The sequence below is a fragment of the Physeter macrocephalus genome, chromosome 8, assembly GCF_002837175.3.
Source record: "Physeter macrocephalus isolate SW-GA chromosome 8, ASM283717v5, whole genome shotgun sequence".
Lineage (NCBI taxonomy): Eukaryota > Metazoa > Chordata > Mammalia > Artiodactyla > Physeteridae > Physeter > Physeter macrocephalus.
Genome location: NC_041221.1, coordinates 135,697,653 through 135,724,704, shown reverse-complemented (window position 1 = coordinate 135,724,704; position 27,052 = coordinate 135,697,653). Strand labels below are relative to the sequence as shown.

General features: G+C 38.6%; 1 protein-coding gene across 2 annotated transcripts in view; it reads right to left on the bottom strand.

Moving 5' to 3' along the window:
• Window positions 1-6: 6 nt before the first annotated feature.
• Window positions 7-27,052, bottom strand: part of UBE2D2 (ubiquitin conjugating enzyme E2 D2) — a 58,214-nt gene continuing 31,168 nt past the window's right edge. The window contains exons 2-8 of one of the 2 annotated variants that reach the window (XM_028493288.2): window positions 15,065-15,128; window positions 8,894-8,925; window positions 8,737-8,814; window positions 8,547-8,652; window positions 1,976-2,069; window positions 1,685-1,748; window positions 7-521 (exon numbers count right to left, since the gene is read on the bottom strand). In XM_028493288.2, the coding sequence (XP_028349089.1) occupies window positions 1,685-1,748; window positions 1,976-2,069; window positions 8,547-8,652; window positions 8,737-8,814; window positions 8,894-8,925; window positions 15,065-15,128 (438 nt within the window). In that variant the 3' untranslated portion in view covers window positions 7-521. The remainder of the gene's footprint in view (window positions 522-1,684; window positions 1,749-1,975; window positions 2,070-8,546; window positions 8,653-8,736; window positions 8,815-8,893; window positions 8,926-15,064; window positions 15,129-27,052) is intronic. The other variant, XM_024120067.3, reaches the window with a different exon arrangement.

Below are 27,052 nucleotides of genomic sequence, written 5' to 3'. Positions count from 1 at the left end.
GACGTTAAGTCCTTCAGAATAAAATGAATACAGAAACAGCTTCATGTTCTTCGCCTTGCTTTTCATAACTGTTTTGAGTTTAATGGGATTCACTTAAAAAACAATCTCCTACAGGTCAGTGGAGCTTTTCTTCCCCATCCAAGCACACACCATACCCACCACCCCTCACTCTGCCGTTATTCAAATTTAAGTCAATAAGGAAAGCTTTTAGTCTCACACCTAGGTTATGCCTGGAGAACTGGCTTGTCACACACACACTTCTCTGCTAGGAGGCAATGTTGGTACAGAAGTACAGTATTTCTAGTTTGTTGTTCCAAGTATGTACAACACGCAGCACTGCTGTATCAGGTAAACATGTGCACAGGGGAAGATGAGGCGTGGGCTCATAGAAAGCAGTCAAATGGAAATCAAAAGGACTTTCTCTTTCAGAGTTCCCCTATCTTTATTTGTAGAGGTTATCCAATAATTTCTTTAATTACATCGCATACTTCTGAGTCCATTCCCGAGCTATTCTGTTGTACCTGTACACACAAAGAGAAGCTTAGCTTAACATAGGTGAGGAGTCAGTTAGAAAGCAACAGAGTTCATTCATTATCCCATCCAGTAACTTGAAGGGAATAAATTATAGTATATTCAAGCTAAGCCATCTTCCTACTCCAAATTTCTAATAAGCATTTATTCAATGATAGTGGGAAATATCCTATAAATGCTACTAATACAGGATTCTAATTAAATTTTAGCACTTGCTGGCATACCCTCAGTCTATACTTGATCGATGTATTTCTTTTTTTTTTTTTTTTTTGATCGATGTATTTCTAACAGACAATCTTCAACCCTTGTTTGACTTATTTGGAGTTCTTGGAACAATATAATTCTACATTATATGGTTCTTGAAATCATATAATAATGATTAAATTGACATAATACTTTCCCCTGCATCAATAAAACAACCAGTTCTGGCAGGACTTATTTTAACAATTTGGTTGCTAAAATGAATGGGTTTATTGCTCCAGAAGAACATTCTAGTAGTAAAATAAGCAGGGCAAAAGAAGGATCTTTCATTCTTTGATTAAAAAGTTCTGCTGACCATTACCGCCACAATGACTTGGGAAAAATGCCCATAACTCTAAATATTGGACAAAATGGTTCTCTAATCAAAAAATGTATTTCTAAGTAAATTCACAAATAGAAAAAAGCATGATCTAATTTTATTCTGAATGCAGCCAAGAATACATAGTTATAGATATTATTCAGACCTAAATACAGAAAAAAACTAAACTAAGAACCAATTGCTGTTAGAATTCCCCATTCTCAATGCAGCTCCATTTTAAAATATCCTATCTATATGCCTCTCTAACCAATAATTCAATTGTTTAACCTTTTATATTTTAACTTTAGAAAATTATCCACTACCTCCCATCTATTTCCTTCACAATCTTATTGAATAATACACAAAACAAACAAACAAAAAAAGATTTCAACACTTTCAGTTATTATCTCTTTTGATATCCTGACCACTCTTCAATAATTCACAATACAATTCTAAAATATGTAAATTCTACAAGTTTTGTTTTAAAGGAAACTTGGGGCTTTCATGTCTTATAACATTTATTCACTTTCTTTTTTACACTATTCCAAATGGTAGAAAATCAATTCTCTTTCCCATTAATTTATAAATACCTACCTAAGACAAATGGGCTCTTGATGCAAAATCTTTACACGTCAAAAGCCAAGCAGAAGACCTAAAGCTGTTGGAAAATATACTATAGAAAAGTTTTTCTAGGCAGTAGGAGTCATGAAACAATCAGATATAAAATCATTTACTTATAATGATACTCGATGCAAATACTCCTCTTTCCTGTCCCCAGGTGAGTATATTAGGACTTCATTTTAAGTATCTGACCCATACTTAGCCCTTAGACAAAAACATCTCCACCCTACCACAGATACTCTGCTGTCTGGAGACCATACTTACTTTTCTCTATCTGTTTTGTAGATCCGAGCAATCTCAGGCACTAAAGGATCATCTGGATTGGGATCACACAACAGAGAACAGATGGACAAAAGTACTAGAATGAAAAAAACATACAAATTAGTAGAGGAACAACAGCAAAAAGGTTGAAAGAAACATGAGATGCCAACACAAGAGAAAATTCTAAGACCCTATTTATATTGTAGTGCCTAAGAACAGCTTTGTAAGCTCTACCTAAGTTTACAGTAACAGTAATCAACAAAGATTCTAAGAAGATTTCTCTATGCTTGAACCCCTGAGGAAGCTGGCCCAGGCTGGTGAAGTGTCTTGCCTCACGTCCCTGGTTAGTGAGTAAAATCAGAGTGGAATTAGAATCCAGGTCTTCCAAATCCTAGACCAATAACACTTTTCCCAGGTTATGAAGTTCAATTTTTAGAAGCCCATGTTCAGGGATAAATGGCTTTCAAAATTCCAAAGACAACCACACTACTGAATGCTCTTAGTAAGAAATGACAACTATGATATCCAACAATCACTGCTTTCTCCATGGCAGGTACTATATATTCAGATGCAATGGATTTGTTTCATTTTTAGTTGAAAACGATTTAGTCTAAGAACATAGAGGCCAGTACTTGCTCTCAAATGGGGCTGGCCACACTTATTATAGAGGATACAACATATCTCAAACTAAAGTCTCAAATTATTTTCAGTAATGATTTCGAATCTCATCTAAGCCATTTCTTCAGTGACAACCTGGAATGTAGCAGACAGATCTCAACAGTACAATTTCCTCTGTTCAAATTCATTAACTTATGTATTCCTTATTGAAAGCAAAGAGGAGGCTAAGGCCACTAATTACATTAAATCCAGTGGTCTCTGACATACTGAAATAAGTTCCAATCCTTCTATTCTGATGCTACCAGAACACAGCTACCTTATTTCTCTCTAATGTTCTGTAGCAAGAGACAATGATTCAGAGCCCACGTTACTCCCCAAACATCAAATTCATCAGGAAAAGGAATATTCCTTTTCCTATCAAATCTGTTCTACAGAGATCAAGGGCTTCTGAGAGATGAGAAAGTTTACACGCCCTTTATCATTCAGTTGTTAACAAAAAAAGCTATTTCCTTGCCTTAAGAGTATATGGAAAACAAAAAACATCAGGCAAGATGTTTTCTGACTCTTCATTCCTGTTGCCCACAAATGGCAGATGGCATTCCCAAAATATCTTCTCTTCCCATTGTCAGGTGTATCACCTGATGCCCTCTTCAAGCACAGACCATTCTAACAGCAATTACGAAAGATTTCATGTATTTCCTGGAAATGACAACAGGGAGTTATAGATCTTTGAATGTTCATGAAATTACTGACTACAGAAGAAGAAACTTATCTGGCCTATCAAGCTGGCAAGAACACAACTGATTCTTCACCTAAAATTAGACATATGACCAAATCAGTATTTGTTATAAATTCCCTTTATTTACTTTCCAACTATTTCAATAAGGCAACTTTAAAAGGACAAATTTTTTAAAAAATTGAAGTATAGTTGATTTACAATGTTGTGTTAGTTTCAGGTATACAGCAAAGTGATTCAGTTATACATAAACATATACACTCTTTTTCAGATTCTTGTGCATTATAGGTTATTATAAGATACTGAATATAGTTTCCTGTGCTATACAGTAGATCCTTGTTTATCTATTTTATATATAGTAGTGTGTAACTATTAGTTCCAAACTCCTAATTTATCCCTCCCCGCCCCATTTCCCCTTTGTCAACCATAAATTTGTCTTCTATGTCTGTGAGTCTGTTGCTGTTTTGTAAACGAGTTCATTTGTATCATTTTAAAAAGATAAGTTTTAAGTAAATAACTTTTCTTTCTTTCTTTCCAGGAAAGGAAGGTAGGATGGTGGTTATCTGGACCTGGTGAAAGGGTTCTTAGTACACTACCTTAGATCCTTTAATTTGTAGAAAATTGATTTTGGCTTATAATATACTATACCTTCTTTCTCTATAAAGAGAATAACTTCTATTTCTACAGCTTATAGAGACTCTTCACTGAAGTAACTAAATTTTCACCTATATATTTCTCATCAGTACATACCCATTTCCATTAGTGTCATAACCCACAGTCACTTCCAATTCTAAAAACATATAATCAAGTGGCTTTATGATGCACTTAATCTGCTTCCTTTAAGTTTTCTGTATATTTAGGTCCCTTCCCTATATACTCAGAGTGGAGGGCATTTCGGGTCAAGATTACTGCCCTCAAAAACAGACTATGGGGACTTCCCTGGTGGTACAGTGGTTAAGAATCTGCCTGCCAATGCAGGGGACACAGGTTTGAGCCCTGGTCTGGGAAGATCCCACATGTTGCGGAGCAACTAAGCCCGTGCGCCACAACTACTGAGCCCGCGTGCCACAACTACTGAAGCCCGCGTGCCTAGAGCCCATGCTCAGCAACAAGAGAAGCCACCTCAATAAGCCCGCGCACTGCAATGAAGAGTAGCCCCCACTCGCTGCAACTAGAGAAAAGCCCGCATGCAGCAACGAAGACCCAATGTAGCCAAAACTTAATTAATTAATTAATTAATTTTAATAAAGAGAAAAAACGGACTATGTTAAAGGGATAATTATATCACACATAGGATTCAGGCCTTCTTTAAAACACTAAACCTAGGTATGTTGATATAACCAAATTCAACAAAATGGCACTGCGGTTATTTTAAAAGATACCTATCTAGACAGAACATATCAAGTCAAATAAACTAACAGCCCTTATGATTTAGAACAACTGAAAAAATCAACACCAGGCACAGAAGAAAAAAAAAGCTATGGTAACAATTTCAGGTATCTAGACCCCCCCCCCGCGCCCCCCCAGACACACACACAGACACACACACACAGTCCCACCTCTCTTGGCCCCATTTATATCTAGATTTCTATCTCTATAGCTGCTTGGTAAAAGAAGAGCAACCAGGCCAGGAAATCACAAGAACAATAGGCATATGAACACTTTCACAAGCAGCCCTTGAATTGCAAGGAGGCCTACAAAAAGAAAAGGGGCCACTTATCTGGAAAACTATTTCAGTCACAATTTTGAAAAACGTGGTCCTCTGATTTTTTGTTTGTATTTTTGCCTAGGACCCCAGAAATCTTAATTTAATGCCCCAGAGTTTTTGTTCCCTTCAAAAAATTAACTTTTAAGAGTATGCAAGTCTTACCGTAATTATAACATGACAAATATCCAATAATTTTTTAAAATTAATTATTTTTTTTTGGCTGCACTGGGTCTTTGTTGCTGCGTGTGAGCTTCCTCTAGTTGTGGCGAGTGGGGGCCATGCTTCGTTGCAGTGTGCGGGTTTCTCACTGCGGTGGCTTCTTTTGTTGTGGAGCACGGGCTCTAGGCTGCAGGCTTAGTAGCTGTGGCACACAGGTTTAGCTGCTCCACAGTATGTGGGATCTTCCTGGACCAGGGCTCCAACTGATGTCCCCTGCATTGGCAGGCGGATTCTTAACCACCGCGCCACCACGGAAGTCCTATCCAGTACTTTTTTTGAGCTGCGCTGGGTCTTCGTTGCTGCATGTAGGCCTTCTCTAGTTGCGGCGAGTGGGGGGCTACTCTTCATTGTGGTGCGCGGGCTTCTCATTGCAGTGGCTTCTCTTGTGGTGGAGCACAGGCTCTAGGCGCATGGTCTTCAGTAGTTGCGGCGCGTGGGTTCTAGAGTGCAGGCTCAGTAGTTGTGGCGCACGGGCTTAGTTGCTCCATGGCATGTGGGATCTTCCTGGACCAGGGATCGAAACCGTGTCCCCTGCATTGGCAGGCAGATTCTTAACCACTGCGCCACCAGGGAAGTCCCCTCCAATACTTTTTACAATAGTGCCTTTATCCCAGTTACTTAGGTGCTTACAAGGTACCAGTCAACTATCCTTTTTTTGCTTTTTTAAAAAATAAATAAATTTATTTATTTATTTTGGCTGCGTTGGGTCTTCATTGCAGTGCATGGGCTTTCTCTAGTTGAGGTGAGCGGGGGCCACTCTTCATTGCAGTGTGCGGGCTTCTCATTGAGGTGGCTTCTCTTGTTGCGGAGCACGGTTCTACGCACTTGGGCTTCAGTAGTTGAGGCATGTGGGCTCAGTAGTTGTGGCCCGTGGGCTCTAGAGCGCAGGCTCAGTAGTTGTGGCACACGGGCTTAGTTGCTCTGTGGCATGTGGGATCTTCCTGGACCAGGGATCAAACCTGTGTCCCCTGCATTGGCAGGCAGATTCTTAACAACTGCGCCACCAGGGAAGTCCCCTCCAATACTTTTTACAATAGTGCCTTTATCCCAGTTATTTGGGTGCTTACAAGGAACCAGTTAACTATGCATTTTTGCTTTTTTAATGTTCATAATAACAGTGAAATAGTTTTTATCATCCCTGTTCTACAGATGAAAACTCTGTGGAATACAGAAGCCAATCTGTCTCAAGTCTCATCCAATAAGAGGTGGAGCTGAGATCCTAATACAGGCAGTTGCATCCAGAATCTATGTTCTTTACCATGAAACTATGTTGCCTCTTATCTAAATGTATGCATTAAAGAAATGATAAAATTTAAGTAGACAGAAAAGAAAAATATTTTCATGTACCAAATTTCATCCCCAAATACCCAAACTATTTCTTTCTAGCTATTTAATATACTTTCTGTACAACGCAAGTTACAGTGTGTAACACTTTATCTCTTTTCTGCTTTTTTCAAACATTGTATTTTCCTATTTCCCACAATATTTTTAAGGATCAATACTCTTTTGAATGCATTTGCCAGAACCAATATATTTTCTCCTCTACTGTTGAGTCTATATGTAATTTCTATTTTTCAGAAATAACACTGTTGCAAATGTGCTTGCACAGAGAACTTTTTTTAACAGTTGGGCTTATTTTTTTAGTACAAATGAATGAACCTAGAATTACTGGGTCAAAGGGTATTAATGATTAAATCTCTTATTTCTTAATACACACTGGCAGACTGGACTATACAAATCTATACTTCTATCTGTTGCATATATAAGCACTCATTTCAATGTAGTTCACCAACATTTAGTTTTCTTTTTTAAAGATCTTTGTTAATTAAAAAGGTGAAAAATAGGAACTTATTTTAACTTTTATTTCCTTGATTATTCTGTTCCTTTCTGTCCATTGGGATCTAGGTTTTTCCTTACTGATTTATATATGTTCTTCATATCTGTTAAACATATTGTCCCATTATCATACTTGCAGCCTATTTCTAGTATCTGTATTTTGACAACATTTAATCCACTTGTGATTTCATTTGGGTATGATGTTGAGGGGTTGAACAATCTCAAATCAACAAATAAGATAATATTCAGTTCAGGGATATAAAAAAATCCCCAACCTACTCATATAACTAGGTCTTATTTTAAAGAACTAATGGAGGGGGACTTCCCTGATGGCGCAGTAGTTAAGACTCTGTGTTCCCAACGCAGGGTGCCCGGGTTCGCTCCCTGGTCTGGGAGCTAGATCCCACATGCATGCCACCATTAAGAGTTTGAATACCGCAACTAAGGACCCTGTGACTTCCCTGGCAGTGCAGTGGTTAAGAATCCGCCTGCCAATGCAGGGACACGGGTTCGATCTCTGGTCCGGGAAGATCCCACATGCTGTGGAGCAACTAAGCTCATGCGCCACAACTACTGAGCCTGCGCTCTAGAGCACACAAGCCACAACTACTGAGCCTGTGTGCCACAACTACTGAAGCCTGCGCACCTAAAGCCTGTGATCCACAACAAGAGAAGCCACCACAATGAGAGGCCCGTGCACCACAACAAAGAGTATCCCCTGCTCGCCACAACTAGAGAAAGCCCGCATGCAGCAACGAAGACCCAACGCAGCCAAATAAGTAAGTAAATAAATAAGTAAATAAAGAAAGAAAGAACTACTGGATCTTCCATCACAAAGTTGGGAACTAACTTTCTCTACACATTTTCACACACACACACACACACACACACACACACAATATAACAAAGATGAAGATGCTCAAATAAAAATTTATATTAAATTGATTATCTTAGAGGGTGATTCTGTTCCTGACAGAAACCTAAAGATAAGAGCTGGTAAAACCTTAAAGAGTGTGAATATGAATTCACCTATATTTTGCTCTTCAAGAAACTACTGTCTATGCTTATAGTGTACAAGCATTCCTCTACAATGGCTGTTTTTTCTTATTCTGGAACAATATCTATCCTTTCCATTCATGGATCTCAAGGTTGGAAGAGACATTGTTTGTCTTCTACTTTTACTATGTTCTAAAAAAACATTCATACCAAGTAGCCATATTCCAGCCTATGCTTGAATAGCAAGAGCAATGGACAGAGAGCAGTCATGACACCAAGGAATACCTATGCTTGAAAATCCAGCTCTCTCCAGTGGGTCTAAAGGTCTTTTTAAGAATAAGGGGGATTGCTACCTCCTCTTAAAAAAGAAATCTGAGGAATCTTTCCAAGGATAAGTAATCTTAAAAAGACAAAAAACACAGTAGGCTTTTTATATTGATATCAAATACTCATTCTATTACCTTTTGAAATAGTTAGTGCTGGAGACCACTGTGACCGTAGAATATCAAGACAAATGCTGCCATTACTGTTAATATTTGGATGATAAATTCTTGTTGTAAATGCAACCTATCAAAAAAGGAAAATTTTTTGTAAACTGTTTCAATAGTATTGTCGAAAGTAGATACAAAACAATTGTCATATCCCAATTACCTTAGGTGGTTTGAAGGGGTAATCTGTTGGGAAATGAATTGTCAAGAAAAATACTCCACCCTGATAGGGACTGTCATTCTGTTGATAACAAGAAAAGTTGGATTAAAATGAGTGAATTACATGAACTATTTATTCTGAAATTAATCTGAATACTTACTGGCCCCATTATCGTAGCTTGCCAATGGAACACTGAAAAAGAACAACAAAAAATCACCATGAAGCAATATCCACAGTATACCTACACCATAATAACATATCATTCCCCATGTAATCTCAGTTCATTTATTAGCAATATGATGAGTCCTGAGCAGGATGAGGAATCTAAATTAAGTTGGAGTCTGAACAGAGAAAACAAAAATGACTAGCATGGTATAGAACACTGATAAAGGTGCTCAACAAAGAAGTATTTGGGCTAAAACATCTTGAAAATTCATGTCAGGGAGACAAAATTCTTGACAAGGTCCAAAATTTCACTTTTAATCAGGCATTTCCTTACCTCAAAGGGTAAAAAAGAACCACAAGGTTCAATTCTTTCATGTGTTGTATCATTTCCCCAACACAAATATATATAATATATTCCTTTTATAATACTGGCATAGAGCAGAACAGTAAACTTAAAGTAGACAATACTCAAATTAGGAAATGCTGGTTTTTTTCCAGTGAGAAAAAGATTTCCAAGAGTTCTCACGTGTAGGTCTTTAGAATTGCTGGTACCTCAGTAAGTAAAGAAAACATCAGCTGAAAGCCCCAAGCTTGATTACAAACTCGGGATAATCCCAATAAATTATATACTTGTTTAATAAGGAAATTTTCTCTTCAAACTGCAAAAAATGGTGCTTGTTCCATTTCCAAGGTGATGCCACTAAGGACAACACAAAGATCAAAAAGCCAGTTTTCACTTCTAAGCAAGCTACTTAGCACTTAACATTCACACTAGGATTTGAGCAAACTAAGGGAAGCTGTCACCAGGATTATACATGAGCAACCCAAACCACCTAACCCTCGACACAAAGAGGAAATGTGAAGACTAAAAAACCGCATGAAAATCCACTGGGATATCCGGACAAATCCTTAAATTCCTTCTGACCACCTGCATGAGAACTGACCCTATGGTTGGCCTGCCCCTCACTGGGGCCTGAATCTACAAAGAGCAGCATGTTTATTAGGAATTAAAAATAAAGGATAGGTACTGCTGAGGCTCTCCTTTTTAGGTTACCCATCATTAGTACTGAGAAAAATTCCTCATAACTTCTGCCAACCAATTTTTTATGGATTAAGCAGCTAAGGAGAAAGTCACTCTGAGTCACTAAGATTAGTCCCAATATCTTTAACAAAGGTCCTATTAAAAGAGCCCTAAGGTCCTGTTTAAAGAAACAAATCTCATTCTGTTTTTAATCATAAATATACTTATAATTCGAGTAAACAAAACACACTGATCATTGGAGTAAACAATCCCAATGACAAGGCTGAAAACACTATTAAAAATGACCAAGCTACAGGTCAAGGGAATTGTTTTAAAGCAGATCTTATTCTTCCATTTAATCCTTCTATATTTTTAAAATTTGTGCCTGTAAATGGGAAGATATATCTATACCTGCATTCTTGTTAAAGGTTGTAAGAATCAGATAAGGAATAAAAAGAGAGGACTAAAGCACTTAGATGATAAAATATACAAGTATCGAGACATGCTAAAAAATTTAGTTAAAAATTTTTTTAATTATCTAAGTCCTAACTTTTTCTTCTGAGTCTTTTCAAGATCAATCTTTCTCTTGCTAAAAATACTGCCAGACTTAAGAAGTTATTGGGAAAATTTAAACCAGAACAAGTTCTTGGCTGAAGGTAAAATATTTATTTTTGGTGATTTCCTATTCTTCCTCTAGCCCATTTTATGCTTTATGATTAAAATCGACTAAAAATTAGACAACATAGAAACCCAAAAGGCTTGGAGCAGAAATGCTGACAAGACAAGCTGGCAACTACAACATTTACAATTACATAAAGGATACCCTTCCTAGAAGAAGATGTGAAAAGATCAATATTTTCAAGTAATAATGCAATCTCTTTCATATCTGACACTGCGGAAAATTGAAAATATTCTAGTATATTTAAGCAAGAATCTTATATTACTGAGAACTCTTATAAGCAACATCAACAGGCTATTTCATATGTAATTCATATCCATTTACTTAGTAAATCATGTTTGTTTAATATTCCCCAATAGAACTAAACATATAAACCATTAGTTCTAAATAAAAACCCATTAACACTCAAATGCTAACCTTTATTAACTTATTTGTTTTCGTCTTTATAAATAAATGGTCAAATACTGTCACCAGAAAAATGAGCAAAAGCACATACACAGGGCTGTCTTTAAGAGTGAGAGGGGAAAGGAATAAGGAAATTGCTAATGTAGCAACTGAGATCAACAATATTTATGTCTCTTGTTAAAATGATCTAGAATCTACAATACCAACAAAAGGCAGAGAAGGACAAAATTAAAACACATTAATTTAATTAACAAAAGCATTTAAAGACCTACCATTTAAATCTTAATTGAGTATTCTACCACACTGGTTAAATATAAGAATACCTACTGGAATCACTGACTTAGGTCTCCCTCTGGAGCACATTTGTTTCCATGTCTTGGCTATTGTAAACAGTGCTGCTATGAACACTGGGGTGCATATATCTTTTCCAATTAGTTCTCTCCAGATAAATGCCCAGGAGTGGGATTGCTGGATCATATGGTAACTCTACTTTTAGTTTTTTAAGGAACCTCCATACTGTTCTCCATAGTGGCTGCACCAATTACATTCCCACCAACAGTGTAGGAAGGTTCCCTTTTCTCTACACCTCCAGCGTTTACTGTTTGTAGATTTTTTGACGATGGCCATTCTGACTAGTGTGAGGTGATACTTCATTGTAGTTCTGATCTGCTTTCCTCTAATAACTAGCAATATTGAGCATCTTTTCATGTGCCTATTGGCCACCTGTATGTCTTCTTTGGAGAAATGTCTATTTAAGGTCTTCTGCCCATTATTTGATTGGGTTGTTTGTTTTTTATCAAAAAGCTTTTATTAAGCTGTATGAGCTGTTTGCATATTTTGGAAATTAATTCCTTGTTGGTTGCACTGTTGGCAAATATTTTCTCCTATTCCATAGGTTGTCTTTTTTTGTTTACAGTTTCCTTTGCTGTGCAAAAGCTTTTAAGTTTAATTATGTCCCATTTGTTTATTTTGTTTTTATTTCCATTACTCTAGGAGACGGAGCCAAAAAAATACTGCTGCAATTTATGTCAAAAAGTATTCTCCTTATGTTTTCCTCTAGGACTTTTAGAGTATCTGGTCTTACACTTAGGTGTTTTTGAGTTTATTTTTGTATATGGTGTGAGAAAATGTTCTGATTTCATTCTTTTACATGTAGCTGTCCAGTTTTCCCAGCACCACTTACTGAAGAGACTATCTTTTTCTCCATTGAATATTCTTGATTCTTTTGTTGTAGATTAATTGACCATAAGTGCGTAGGTTTATTTCTGGGCTTTCTATCCTGTTCCACTGATCTATACGGTTGTTTTTTGTTTTCCTGTTCCACTGATCTATATGCTTGTTTTCAACACCATACCCCTTTGATTACTGTAGCTTTGTAGTACCTTCTGAAGTCAGGAAGCATGATTCCTCTAGCTCCAGTCTTCCTTCTCAAGATTGTTTTGGCTATTCGAGGTCTTCTGTGTTTCCACACAAATTTTTAAAATTTTTTTGTTCTAGTTCTGTGAAAAATGCCATTGGTAATTTGATAGGGATAGCACTGAATCTGTAGATTGCCTTGGGCAGTATGGTCATTTTAACAATATCTGTCTATGTCGTCTTCAATTTCTTTCACCAGAAACTTACAGTTTTCAGAGTATAGGTCTTTTCAGCATAATGTTTTTAATGCTCATCCATGTTGTAGTATATATAATTTTATTCCTGTTAATCATCAAATAATATTCCATTGTATGGATACACCACATTTTATTTACCCCTTCATCAGCTGGTGGGCATTTGGGTTGTTTTCACTTTTTGGTTATTATAAATAAAGCTTCTATGAACAATCATGTATGAATTTTTGTACAGATACACGTTTTCATTTCTCTTGGACACACACCTAGGAATGAACTCACTGGGTTATATGGTAACTCTGTGTTTAACTTTTTGAGGAACTGACAGGCTGTCTTCCAAGCTGGCTATACCATTTTGCATTCTACCAGTAATGTATGAAGGTTCAAATTTCTCCACATCCTCATCAACATTTGTTATTATTTGACTTTTTGATTCTAGCCATCCTAGTGGGTGTAAAGTGACATCTCATTAAGGTTCTGACATGCATTTCCCTGATGATTAATGATGCTGAACATCTTTCCATGTGTTTATTGGCTATTTGTATATCTTATTTGGAGAAACAGCTATTCAGATCCTCTGTTTATTTTTAAATTGGGTTATCTATCTTTATATTGCTGAGATATAAAGACTTTTAAAAAATATTTTGGATAAATATGCCTTATTAGATATATATGACCTACAAAATTTTTCTCCCATTCTGTGTGTCTTTTCACTTTCTTAATAGTATCATTTGTTGCACCTAATTTTTAAATTTTGATGAAGTCTAATTTATCTTTTTCTTTTATTGCTTATGCTTTGGGGGAGTTTAACTCTCCAGGGTAACCATTTTTTCAATCTGAGAAAGGAATGTAATAGTACTAACTATGGTGGAAGCAAAGGCAAATTACTTTAGCACACCACAGAACTTCAAAAATGAAATCTAATCCCCAGACTTCAAACGCTTTTAATTAAAAATCAGCCACTCTCAACTTTGAGGAATTTACCTGAAATAAAAACACTCTTTCAATTGAATGACCACACTGATGCAGATGGATTATATGATAACCGTGGAATGACAAAAGTAGAATCAGAAAACCTGAGAATGAGTCCACTTCCGGAACCTCCACAAGCCTCTCACCAGATTCTTCTCTAAAATAGTTTACAATTTCTATCCCAATGACCTAAAAGAACTGTGAGGCGTAAATGAGATAATGTGTGTTTAAGTACTTGTCCTGTCCTGTTTGGTATCAAATACTATAGTTACTCATACTGGACAGGTCTAAACATAACATAAATGGGATTTTTCATCACAGGTACTTAGTCTTATAATTTATAACATCTGTTTTATCTATAAAGCTGTCCTTGTACAAGGGCTTTGCTTTGGTTCTTAAGGATTTAGGAGACCAAAACAGCAATCTAAGAAAAACAAGGAAAAAATTAATTTACACACAAGCTAATATAACCTCATTTTTTGGTCTTAATCTATATACTTCTCTTACACAAATGTTTCCAAGTATACTCCAAGTATATTCCATTTTTTCCCTATTTGCTAAATGTTGTATTTTTTGTGTGAATTAGTTTTGTGTTACAAGGCACAGCCTCTTCAAATATCCTCCATTTTAAAAAGGATGGGGCTTCCCTGGTGGCACAGTGGTTGAGAGTCCGCCTGCCGATGCAGGGGACGCGGGTTCGTAACCCGGTCCGGGAAGATCCCACATGCCACGGAGCAGATAGGCCCGTGAGCCATGGCCGCTGAGCCTGTGCGTCCGGAGCCTGTGCTCCTCAACATGAGAGGCCACAACAGTGAGAGGCCCGCGTACCGCCCAAAAAAAAAAAAAAAAAAAAAAAAAAAAAAAAATAATAATAATAATAATAATAATAAAAAGGATGAAAGATGGTATAAGGGGAAAAAGCTGTGTTAAGACAAAGTGGAACAAAAGCAAAATTATTATCCAACATGTATGATAAGTACAATAGATTATTTTAGACAGGATTAAGGAGATAAACTGGACATTAAAAATTAATTGTAGCTGTCTTCATGAGTATGAGTCAATAGAAAGACAGACACAGGCCCACATACATACATACACATATATACACACATACCCCCCCATCATCTTTAGCTACTGAAAGAACAGTAGCTTGCTGTAGGTAAAAGCTCGAATATTGTGACTCAAGTAAATACCCAGAAGGGACAAAGGACAGATAAGAAGGAGCCTGGACAACTACACAGACAATGTTTGGCAGAAGAGGTTCAAAATGTAATAAACAGTACAGAAGATGATGGGATACACATAAAACTGCACCTTTCATGGGCAAGTAAACGTAAATACTGCCTCTTCCCTACTGCATAATTATCTCTTCACACAAAAGAACCTTAAGAGATGTATATTTATCAGTCCCAGAGTTCCCCAGAGGCAGATTGTTATGCTGTTTTATGTTTCACTCTATCATTCCTTTTACATACTTACTATCATCTCCAACGGGACCTGCTGAACACTGTGCTGGGGGGTCCCGTGCCAGGTCGTTCAATTCCTTAAGAAGGAGAGGAAAAAAGAAATGTATTCAACATAAATATAACTTTTATCCATTAATAAAATTGTCACTGTTACCAACATTCTCTGTCCCACCAGTAAAGCTCTTTTAGGAGCACTCCTTCAAAGTCAGAGAAGGGTAGATTAATGAAATCTTTGGGATTTCATTATTTGGGATTCTTGAATGCAAATATATGTTTATAAAAGTAATCATTTTTGCTTTGTTCGGAGTTTAGTAGGTATTAAATATAAGGAAGGTAAACATGTATCGTACTAAAGAACCACAAAAACTGTTTTTAAGTAAAAACTTATTAGTTTTCAAAAAAAGATCAATGGCTTTTTTTTTTTTTTAAGATTTAATTTTATTTTTTTGGCTGTGGTGGGTCTTTGTTGCTGTGTGCGGGCTTTCTCTAGTTGCAGTGCCGGGGCTTCTCACTGCGGTGGCTTCTCTTGCTGCGGAGCACGGGCTCTAGGCATGCAGGCCACAATAGCTGTGGCACGCAGGCTCTGGAGCACAGGCTCAGTACTTGTGGTGCATGGGCTTAGCTGCTTCACGGCATGTGGGATCTTCCCAGACCAGGGATGGAACCCGTGTCCCCTGCATTGGAAGGCGGAGTCTTACCCACTGCGCCACCAGGGCAAGTCCCCATAGGCTGGTTTTTGCACCTCAAAACCATTAGGTTATACTTGAGACAAACTCTTTAAGTCATAAATGTTCCAAATTACACGGAACCATCTGACAAGATGCTGGTATTTTTTCAGCTCATATCCACTACCAAGGTTTCAAAGGTAGTAGAAAAAACTTAAAAAAGGATATATTACAAAGGCTGGCTGAATATAACCCATCATAAAGTTTTGTAATCAGAGATGGAACTACTTGTAGTAATGCTCCACAACCAGATGCCAGCTTCTTAGCTATTTTAACATAAGAACCCACAAACTTGAGATTTGTTACTGGGTGGGGATGCCTGAAAAACCACAGAGCAGGAAATCATACTATATTCCCTTTCCCCTTGACTTGGTATTTGAGATAAAAACAAGCTCTGAGGGAGGACTAGTTTTAATTATATGTTAAAACTAGAACAGTAAAAACAGTAAAATCTATTAAAAGTACAATAAAAACTATCTCAAATCTTATTAATGAGTTACATAAGTAAACTTTTAAACTTGCAACACATAGATATTTCTGTAAGTCCCTTCTTCTGAGTTAAATTATTCAACCAGCCATTTGGGTACATCAATTATCCTGTTTTATCCTATCTGTAAGCTCGGAGGACAAAGCATAAAGTATAGAAATAAAATTCTATTTTGTTTTTTAAAGGGTTGGGGTTGAGATAAAGATTTAACAATATTTACTTTCTTTCATATCTCAATTTGGTGATTTTGTATTTCTCTACAACAGAGATTCCTTGCCCATCTCAAGGAGGAAAACAAACAAACAAAAAACAACCTAGTGTACAGTTCCTATTCCCAAATGTTTGTAATAAAGGTCACTATAACTAAGAATGCTTGCTTGATTTGAAACAAAAAGTTAACCTACTTCTGACTAACATTTATCTAAGCTGAATATAAGATTCATCAGATGGTGATCACTTTGTAATGTACAGAAATATCAAATCACTATGTTGTGCACCAGAAACTAACATAGTGTTGTGGGTCAACTATACTTCAAAAACAAACAAACTCACAGAAAAAGAGATCAGATTTTTTTATCAGAGGTGAGGGGAAGTGGTGAGTTAGTCAAAAGGTACAAATTTCCAGTTATAAGATAAATAAGTACTAGGTATGTAAATGTACATCATGATAAATATAATTAACACTACTGTATTTTAAAAAAATATTTTATTTATTTTATTTATATTTTCGCCTGCGTCGGGTCTTAATTGCAGCGCTCAGGCTCTTCGTTGTGGTGCATGGGCTTCTCTCTAGTTGTGGCATGCGGGTTTTTTCTCTCTCTAGTTGTGGTGCGCGGGTTCCAGAACACGTGGGCTCAATAGTTGCAGCACACAGGCTTAGCTGTCCCTTGGCATATGGGATCTTATTTCCCCAACCAGGGATCGAACCAGCATTCCCTGCATTGGAAGGCAGATTCTTTACCACTGGACCACCACGGAAGTCCCAACACTGCTGTAAGTTATACATGAAAGTTGTTAAGAGAATAAATCCTAAGAGTTCTCATTACAAGGAAAAAAATTATTTTCTTTACCTTTTATTTTGTATCTGTGAGATGATGGATAGTCACTAAACTTACCATGGTAATCATTTCATGATATATGAAAGTCAAATCGTTATGCTGAACATCTTAAACTTATATAGTATGTCAATTACATCTCAATAAAACTGAAAGGAAAAAAATTTGAGCCATTAAAAAAAATCCATCAGTCCATTTCATGAGCCAGTATGATATAATTAATTTAAAAAACCTTAACCCAAACTTAAGCTAATAAACAATTAACATACGCATTCAACACTTCCTTGGTTCAAGGCACTCATATGGATGAATCTCAAAGGCATGATGTTAAGTGAAATCAGTCAGACATAAAAAGACTATATTCTGTACGATTCCACTGATATACATTCTAGAAAAGGTAAATTTATACTGACAGAAAGCAGACCAATAGTTTCAGGGGCTAGAGACAGCTGGAGGGGATTGAACTGCAAAGGGACATGAGGAAAATTTGGGAGGTTATGGAAATATTCTATATCATGATTTTCATAGGGACCACAAAACTGTGTATGTATTTATTAAAACTCAAACTGTATACTTAAAATTGTTGAATTTTGTTGTATATAATATATATCAAAGTTGTTTACTAAAAAACCATATATCCATTCATCTTTGTATATGCATAAATATCTCTGAAGAATACATAAGAAACTAGTTCACAGTATTTGCCTTCAGAAGGAAATCTTGTTTTGGGGGTGAGAATAGGAAATATATGTATTCCTTTTATACCTTTTAACAAGTGTATTTATTGCCTATTTGAAAAATAAATTACCAGGGGCTTCCCTGGTGGCGCAGTGGTTAAGAATCCGCCTTCCAATGCAGGGGACACGTGTTCGAGCCCTGGTCCGAGAAGATCCCACATGCTGTGGAGCAACTAAGCCTGTGCTCCACAACTACTGAAGACTGCGCGCCTGGAGTCTGTGCTCCGCCACAAGAGAAGGCACCGCAATGAGAAGCCCTCGCACCGCAACAAAGAGTAGCCCCCGCTCGCCGCAACCAGAGAAAGCTGGCGCGCAGCAACGGAAGACCCAATGCAGCCAAAAAATTAAGTAATTAAATAAATCTATAAAAAAAAAATAACTTACCAGTTCTGACTATAAATTTGGATTAAAATAAAATAGCTATTAAAAGCTGTGACCATCTCATTTCAAAATAGTGAAAAGCCAGTTAGACTGAATAAACACAGAAGCTACAAAATTTGATGTGCCTGCATTAAGATGCAAACTGAAGGGAATTCCCTGGTGGCCTAGTGATTAGGATTCCAGGCTTTCACTGCTGTGGCCCAAGGAACCGAGATGCTGCAAGCCGAGTGGCGTGGCCAAAAACAAAACAAAGATGAATCTTGAAATTAAATAAAGGCACTGATCTAGACAGATCACTTGGGCAGAAAAAAATACCCTAACACATCAGGCTACTTTTGTTTAACACCTGGCTTTATCATATGCCTTTATACCTATACATTAATTTCCTTCTCATTCCAAAAGAAATAGTATTCAGATTTGTCTTGTATATCATATAGCAAATTATACATTACTGGGATTGAGAGTAGGGCTAAGACAAAACCCAAAACCAAGGAATTTTCCTGTTTATTGAAAAACTTTTCTATAGAAAGAGCAATAGAGAAAAAAAGTATATATAATTAAATTTAGAAAAAAAGAGGGAGGAGGGAACTTTGACAGAATCCTCAATTTCTAAAGATTTTATAATCTTTCTTTGAAATCTAAAAAAATTAAAATAAAGGTCTTATTTTGGGAATAAAATGGATATTACTAAATAGTTCTCAATTAACATTTTTTTCTTTGACGGTATACACTCCCCTTGTTTATAGGTATACAGCAGAACTGTTTTGTTTTTTGTGTGTGTGTGTGGTACGCGGGCCTCTCACTGTTGTGGCCTCTCCCATTGCGGAGCACAGGCTCCGGACGCACAGGCTCAGCGGCCATGGCTCATGGGCCTAGCCGCTCCGCGGCATGTGGGATCTTCCCGGACCGGGTCACGAACCCGTGTCCCCTGCATCGGCAGGTGGACTCGCAACCACTGCGCCACCAGGGAAGCCCCCAGAACTGTTATTTTTAAAGATTAAGGGTTACAAACAATTTTGATTCTCTGCAACTTTCCCAAGTGTTTCTTATCTTAGTTCAAACAGCCCCCAAACCTTATACCAATTAATTTAATTATTTTAAAGTAAGGTTTAATTCACTACAAACTTTTTCTTTTTTGGCCGTGCCCCACGGCATGCGGGACCTTAGTTCCCTGACCAGGGATCAAACGAACCCATGCCCCCTGCAGTGGAAGCGTGGAGTCTTAACCACTGGACCACTAGGGAAGTCCCCAAATTTTTATATTTTATTATTTTTTTTAACTTTTTTTTAAAAACATCTTTATTGGAGTATAATTGCTTTACAGTGGTGTGTTAGTTTCTGCTTTATAACAAAGTGAATCAGTTATACATATACCTATGTCCTCAGTTATACATATACATATGTCCCCATATCTCTTCCCTCTTGCATCTCCCTCCCTCCCACCCTCCCTTTCCCACCCCTCTAGGTGGTCACAAAGCACTGAGCTGATCTCCCTGTGCTATGCGGCTGCTTCCCACTAGCTATCTATTTTACGTTTGGTAGTGTATATATGTCCATGCCACTGCCTCACTTTGTCCCAGCTTACCCTTCCCCCTCCCCATATCCTCAAGCCCATTCTCTAGACAAACTTTTAAATACATTTCCTACTACTACCTTTTTTGGCTCAGGAATATGAAATCCAATGAACAGATACACAGGAATGATTATAATGCCTTATGTGACTCCTTAAGAAGACCTACTTTCCAAAGGATGACTCCTTCTTTAAAAGGGACCACTATTAAAGAAAACAGAATGCTAAAGCCTCTGAGCCTCAGATATTTCTGTATCATAGCACTATAGCAAAAAGAAAGGAAACTTCCTGGGACTTCCCTGGTGCTCCAGTGGTTAAGACTCCATGCTTCCACTGCAGGGAATGCAAGATGCGGGTTGGGGGGAAAGAAGAAAGAAAGAAAGGAAACTTCCTAGCTCTGTGGGGAGGGGGTCCTGCAAGGGACATGTAAAGTCTCCTTTCACTGTATCCTAAGTACTCAAATAGGTCGTTAGTTGGTAAAAATTAATGCTACTATTAGCTATTTTTAAAAAACCTCTTTCCCCAGTCTTAACAATTATGAAGCAAAATACAGATTGCATGGAATACAGATTTGTTGCACCATTTTGGTCTTTACCCTATGGCATATGGTGAGAGAAACAAGTTGGGAAAATGAGAGGTTATAGTTACTTTCACAGAAAATTGGCTTCAAAGTCAATTTTTAATAGTTCTAAATTTTGCTGTACAAATCAAGGATCTTTGGGGGTGATAATCAGGATATGAGAAGATTTAAGCAGAAATTATGATTCAACAACCAGAAGAGATCATCTAGACCAATCCCCAATTTTATTTTTTAAAAAAGATACAAAGTATCCAACGCAAGGAAAACATGTAATTAGAGTAAGGACATGGTGTTCCACTATACATGTTCTACCATATCATGCCTTTTTAGTCTGAATCTAAAAAATACTAGAAATGTACAAGTTAGAATGTCTGAGAAACTATGTTGCCCAGGAAATCAAGCTGAACCTCCTTTAAGATGAATGAACTGCAAAGAAAGAACAGCTAGATAAGTAGTAGTTCTCAAAAATGAGGTCCTGGCACAGCAGCACCATTACCACAAGAAAACTTATTAGAAATGCAAATTCTCAGGCTCCAACCAGACCTACTGAATCAGAAACCCTGCAGTGTAGCCTAACAATGTGCATTTTAACAAGTCCCCCAGGAAATTATGATGTACACTAAATCCTGACTGCCTTTATGTTTGACAAATTAAGCATCAGAGACAGAAGACAATGCTAGAAAACTCACTGCCAGTAAAACTGAAAGTGAAGGGAAGGTGAAGGGCAACATAGCACAAAATGAAGAAATCAAGAAAGGGGTGAGGGCTTCCCTGGTGGCGCAGTGGTTGGGAGTCCGCCTGCCGATGCAGGGCACGCGGGTTCGTGCCCCGGTCCGGGAAGATCCCACGTGCCGCGGAGCGGCTGGGCCCGTGGGCCATGGTCGCTGAGCCTGCGCGTCCAGGGCCTGCGCCCCGCAATGGGAGAGGCCGCGACAGTGAGAGGCCCGCGTACCGCAAAAAAAAAAAAAGAAAAAAAAAAAAAGGAAAGAAAGGGATGAGACACGTGCCACAACTACTGAAGCCCGCGCACCTAGAGCCCGTGCTCTGCAACAAGAGAAGTCACGACAATGAGAAGCCCGCACACCGCAACGAAGAGTAGCCCCCGCTCACTGCAACTAGAGAAAGCCGGCGCACAGCAACGAAGACCCAACACAGCCAAAAATTTTAAAATAAATTAATTTTTTTTTTAAAAAGAGAAAGGGGTGACACTTAGAAAGATAAGGTGTTCCACGTTTTCAAGACCACTGAAGGGAAGCAGTCTGTCATTACCATAGTACTGCATTCTCCCTGCCACACTCCTATCTTAACAGGGTTGCGACAGAAATGTTAACTTATGTGTCCAGCATAATACTTGAAGCTAGTATTTAAAAATTAACTGCTAGAGTATTTAAAATTACAAATGTTTAAAACAGGAAATATTGGTAACTCAGTTATCCTAGATGAGTTTGAAAGAAAATTATTATAATTAATTTCTGAAAATATCAAATTATAGAATCTGGCACTCTAATATTTTCTATTTCCCTCTTAATAATGTTGCCTTCTATTTTAAAGACAGACAAATTGATGGAAACGTATCAATACCAATCTTTCCCTGAACTCAGTATACGCAGAAGTGGTAACCTTGAGATTAAAGTCTGTACTCTTTTTAAAAAATTCAAGTCAACTAAAAGTATAGAAAATACCCAGCACAAACCTATGACCCAGCTTTGCCCAATCTAAACATTGTTGTATCAACTCTGGATCTTTAAGAAGTCCCCTTTGTTTTCCTCTCCAAAGTAATGATTACCCTGAATTTAGTGTTTATCATTCTCTTGCATACTTTTACACTTTTGTGTGTGCCCATAAACAACGTAGCTTTGTTATCATGTTTTTAAACTTTTATTTAAAAAGTGTTACATGGCATGTACTCTTCTATACTTTGCTTTTCCCTCAACATAGTAAGATATTTTTCCATAAGGATCTAGTTTATAGTTTATTCCTTTTTACTGCTGTTCATTTTGCTAGTGGGTGTCTAAACCATAAGGTTTCCTTTCTTTAGGTGATGGACATTTGTTTCCTATTTTTCACTATTACAATGTTTTGGTAAATATTTATACACACATTCTTGTATACACGAGTTTTTCAAGCTAAACACTTCTTTGACTTAAATAACAAGTACCCCTCTCCCTTTTTAACCATGCACCAATGCCTTTTATTATGTATGGGTCTTAAAAAATTATTTCCTCAATCCATACACACAGGCAAAAATAAGTGTACTGTTCAACACACTGGAACTTGCAAACCTGATCATTGCCAAAAGAAGAGAAAATTATCCCTAGAACATGCTTAACCAGGAGGCCAATTCATCTGCCAACATCCAAGAACATAGAAATGAACATGATAGACACTATCTTCCATATGAATCTTCATTCACCACCATTTGACAACCCTTTTACAAATATTGGAAACTAACCATTTCATGTGTAATTATGTTAATGAAAATAAGCTTCCATAAGGATTATAATGGTTATTCTACAACCTGTTTATGTTCTTGCTGATATTAGCAGGGGCAACAGGCAGAATTCAGTTTTTCCAAGACTTAATATCCTTTGATGGGACTTCCCTGGTGGTCCAGTGGCTAAGACTCCACACTCCCAATGCAAAGGGGGGAGGCGGGGGCGGGGGGGCTGGGTTCTATTCCAGGTCAGGGAAATAGATCCCACATGCCGCATAAGAGTTCACATGCCGCAATTGAAGATCCCACGTGCTGTAACTAAGATCCGGTGCAGCCAAATAAATAAATAAATATTAAACAAAACAAAACAACAAAAAAAGAAAACTTGTATTTATGTTTTTTTGTTTGTTTCTTGCGGTACGCGGGCCTCTCACTGTTGTGGCCTCTCCCATTGCGGAGCACTGGCTCCGGACGCACAGGCTCAGCGGCCATGGCTCACGGGCCCAGCCGCTCCGCGGCATGTGGGATCTTCCCGGACCGGGGCACGAACCCGTGTCCCCTGCATCGGCAGGCAGACTCTCAACCACTGCGCCACCAGGGAAGCCCTGTATTTATGTTTAAAATATATATATGCATCCTTTGACATTTTCTCATTATTCTGCTCTTAGGTAACTTTAAGCAAGTCATTCAACTTCTCCAGATCAGAACTTTCACATCTATAAAACAAGGAAGTTAAACTAAAATAGCATGGTTTGGTTATAGATTTAGGGGTCAAATAAGTTTGGGAAATGTTATAATCCACATACTTATAAGAATATTCAAGGTTCTAAAGAAGTCCTGCATAAAGAAAACACTATTGTTTGGACACAGAAGCAAGCTTAGCTTCCTTCCTTGGCCCATTCTTCCAATGCCCCATTCCCTGCCCAAGATTTTATTCTCACAAAATGCCTAACGCCCGTGGGAAAGTCCAACATAAGTCTGAAGGAATCACGAACACTTTTTATCCCAAAGAAATATTATTGTTGTAGAATAAAAGAATTTTAAGCATGACATAGAGAAATCTATACAACATGGCTAATACTGTCCTAAAGTCATCTACACCTTGTCTCTCACATCTGGACTATAAATTACTTCAGTGTGGTTTTTTTTGTGTGGTAAAATACACAAACATAAAATTTACCATCTTACCCATTTTAAAGCATTAGTTCAGTGGTATTAAACACATTCATAATGTTCTGTTCAAAATGTTTTAAGAGAATGCTTATAGCAAGAAAAAGCTCATTATGAGTAGCTTTTCAGATATGGTTAATACAACATAAATGCCCTTTCTAAGGCGATTACATGATTCTATTAATTTCTGGAAACGGGTTTTTTCTGTTGTTTTTTTAAGTTACTTTTGTCAAGTTCCAGGAAATCCTTACAAGTGCTATTTGTGTGACAATGTCGATAGCTTCGTAGTGATCAAATAGATAGCTGATGTGTCTCTGGCTTAAAACATTTTTTCCAGATAAAAAGGGGGAAAAGCACTTTTCTCACAAAGAACATATCTTTTAAAAGGGAAATGATATGCTACATAAAGATATTAGCAATATTTGTCATTTATATAATCCTATCTGTTGCACTACAAAATGATCAAATACTGAAACCTTATACTACTCATATCACAACCTAGAAAGGAAAGCTAAGCAAGGTAACCTTATTGTACTTTTACATATAAAGTCAACATGATCTATAATTCTATGTAACAAAGGAGATCCTGATTACCTTAAGGTAAAACAGGGAATTAAAAGAATTACAAAATTTTAAAGAAAATTCTTTCTTTAGACTCATTATTGACTTTAATTATGCAACCAGGGCTACACTTGAATAAAGGGGCAGGGGTAGGGGAGGAAAGGAGGCTGGAGTCAGGAAGTCAGAGTATAATGAGGTCTATCACTATTCTGCAAGTGGGAAAACTCAACTATAGGAAAGAAGCTGTGAGTTCAGACTTATATGGTGTTTCTTTCTTTCTTTTTTTTGGCCGGGCCCGCTTGTGGGATCTTAGTTCCCCGAGCAGGGATTGAACCCCAGCCTGGCAGTGAAAGCACTGCGTCCTAACCACTGTACCGCCAGCGAATTCCCTGATATTTCTAAAAAATAAATTACAGCTGAGTTATATGGGATTCATATTTGTTTGGCACATTTGAAGTTTCACAAAGCAGAAACCAATATGAAATTCTGACAATGGATATAATTAACCCAATTATGAACCTGAAGTTAAAAACTGTCAAGGGAGGAGTCAAGATGGCAGTGTGGGAAGATATGGAGTTAGCATCTCCCCACAACTAGGGCATCTACTGGCCGCTGGTGGGGGACTCTGACCCCCAAGGAGATGGGAGGAACCCTGAAGTGAACTGGTAGGACTAGGGGGACCCAGCAGGGAGGAGAAGTGGAGGTCAGACAAGATCAGCACCCCTGAGGCCAGGGAGATCAGGAGAGGCAGGAGGGAGGGACTCTCTGGGAAGAGCAGGAGAGGAGCAGAGGGCGATCACCAGGCCCACTTGGGCAGGGGAGTCTACTGAGCTCCCAAGCTGCTTCCTTCCCTATCTAAAGCCCCACCTAGGCCGTGTGGGTCCTGAGGGCATAGGAAGGAGGCCAGGGAGATCAGGAGTGGCAGGTGGGAGGGGCCATCCAGGAAGAGCGGGAGAGGAACGGAGGGCAATTGCCCCACACACTCGGGCCAGGGGAGCCTTCTGAGCTACCAGGCCGATCCCCTGCCCTCCAGGCCACATGGGTCCTTGGGGGCATAGGAGGGAGGCTGGGGAGATCAAGGGAGGCAGGTGGGAGGGGCCCTCCCAGACCCCAGACTGGAGGAGCAGAGGAGGAGAGGGGGGCATTTAGGCTGGGGAGATCAAGGGAGGCAGGTGGGAGGGGCCCTCCCAGACCCCAGACTGGAGGAGCAGAAGAGGAGAGGAGGGCATTTGCCCTGCCCTTTTGAGCCGAGGAAGCCTGCTAGTTCCCAGGTGAGTTACCCTGCCCTCTGAGACCAGGCTGGGGGGCAGGCCTGGGCCCCTTCTGTTCCTTGAGCCTAAGCCCCATCCCCCACAGCCCCCAGCACCTTTTCCAGCCCTGTGGGTCCTGAGCATTAGCCCTGCCCACCGACCAAACCTCGCCCTTGTTTAGGCCCAACTCTCCACAGCTAAGGCCCCCCTCCCCGCCATTTTTCCCTTTCCTTCCTCCTCTTTCTTACTATTGTGGTACTGATGTACCTTCCGGTTGTTGATTCATCTATATTTTTATTTTCACATTCTTTCTAACATATCTGTTAGTTTCCCACTCTAATTTTATTTTTTACTTTGTTATTCTTCTCTCTCTTTTTAAAATTTATTTTTGGCTACATTGGGTCTTTGTTGCTGCATGCGGGCTTTCTCTAGCTGCGGGAATGGGGGCTGCTCTTCGTTGTGGTGCGCGGGCTTCTCACTGTCGTGGCTTCTTTTGTTGCAGAGCACAGGCTCTAGGCCCGCGGGCTTCAGTAGTTGTGGCTCATGGGCTCTAGAGCACAGGCTCAGTAGTTGTGGCACACGGGCTTTGTTGCTCCACGGCATTTGGGATCTTCCCGGACTAGGGCTCAAACCCATGTCCCCTGCATTGGCAGGCAGATTCTTAACCACTGCACCACTAGGGAAGCCTCTCTCTCTCCCTCTCTCTCTCTCTCTCTCTCTCTCTCTTTTTGCCACCCCACCTGGCTTGTGGGATCTTGATTCGCGAGCCTGGGTTCAGGGGGAAGCTCCTGCGGTGGGAGATCCAAGTCCGAACCACTGGACTAACAGAGAACCTCAGACCCCAGGGAATATTCACTGGAGTGCGGTCTCACAGAGTTCCTCATCTCAGCACCCAGCCCTATCCAATAGCCTACAAACTCCAGCGCTGGAAGGCTTAGGTCAAACAACCAGTAAAACAGGAACACAATCCCACTCAAAAGAGATGGCAAAAAAAATATGTCACAGATGAAGGAGCAAGGCAAAAACCTACAAGACCAAATAAATGAAAAGG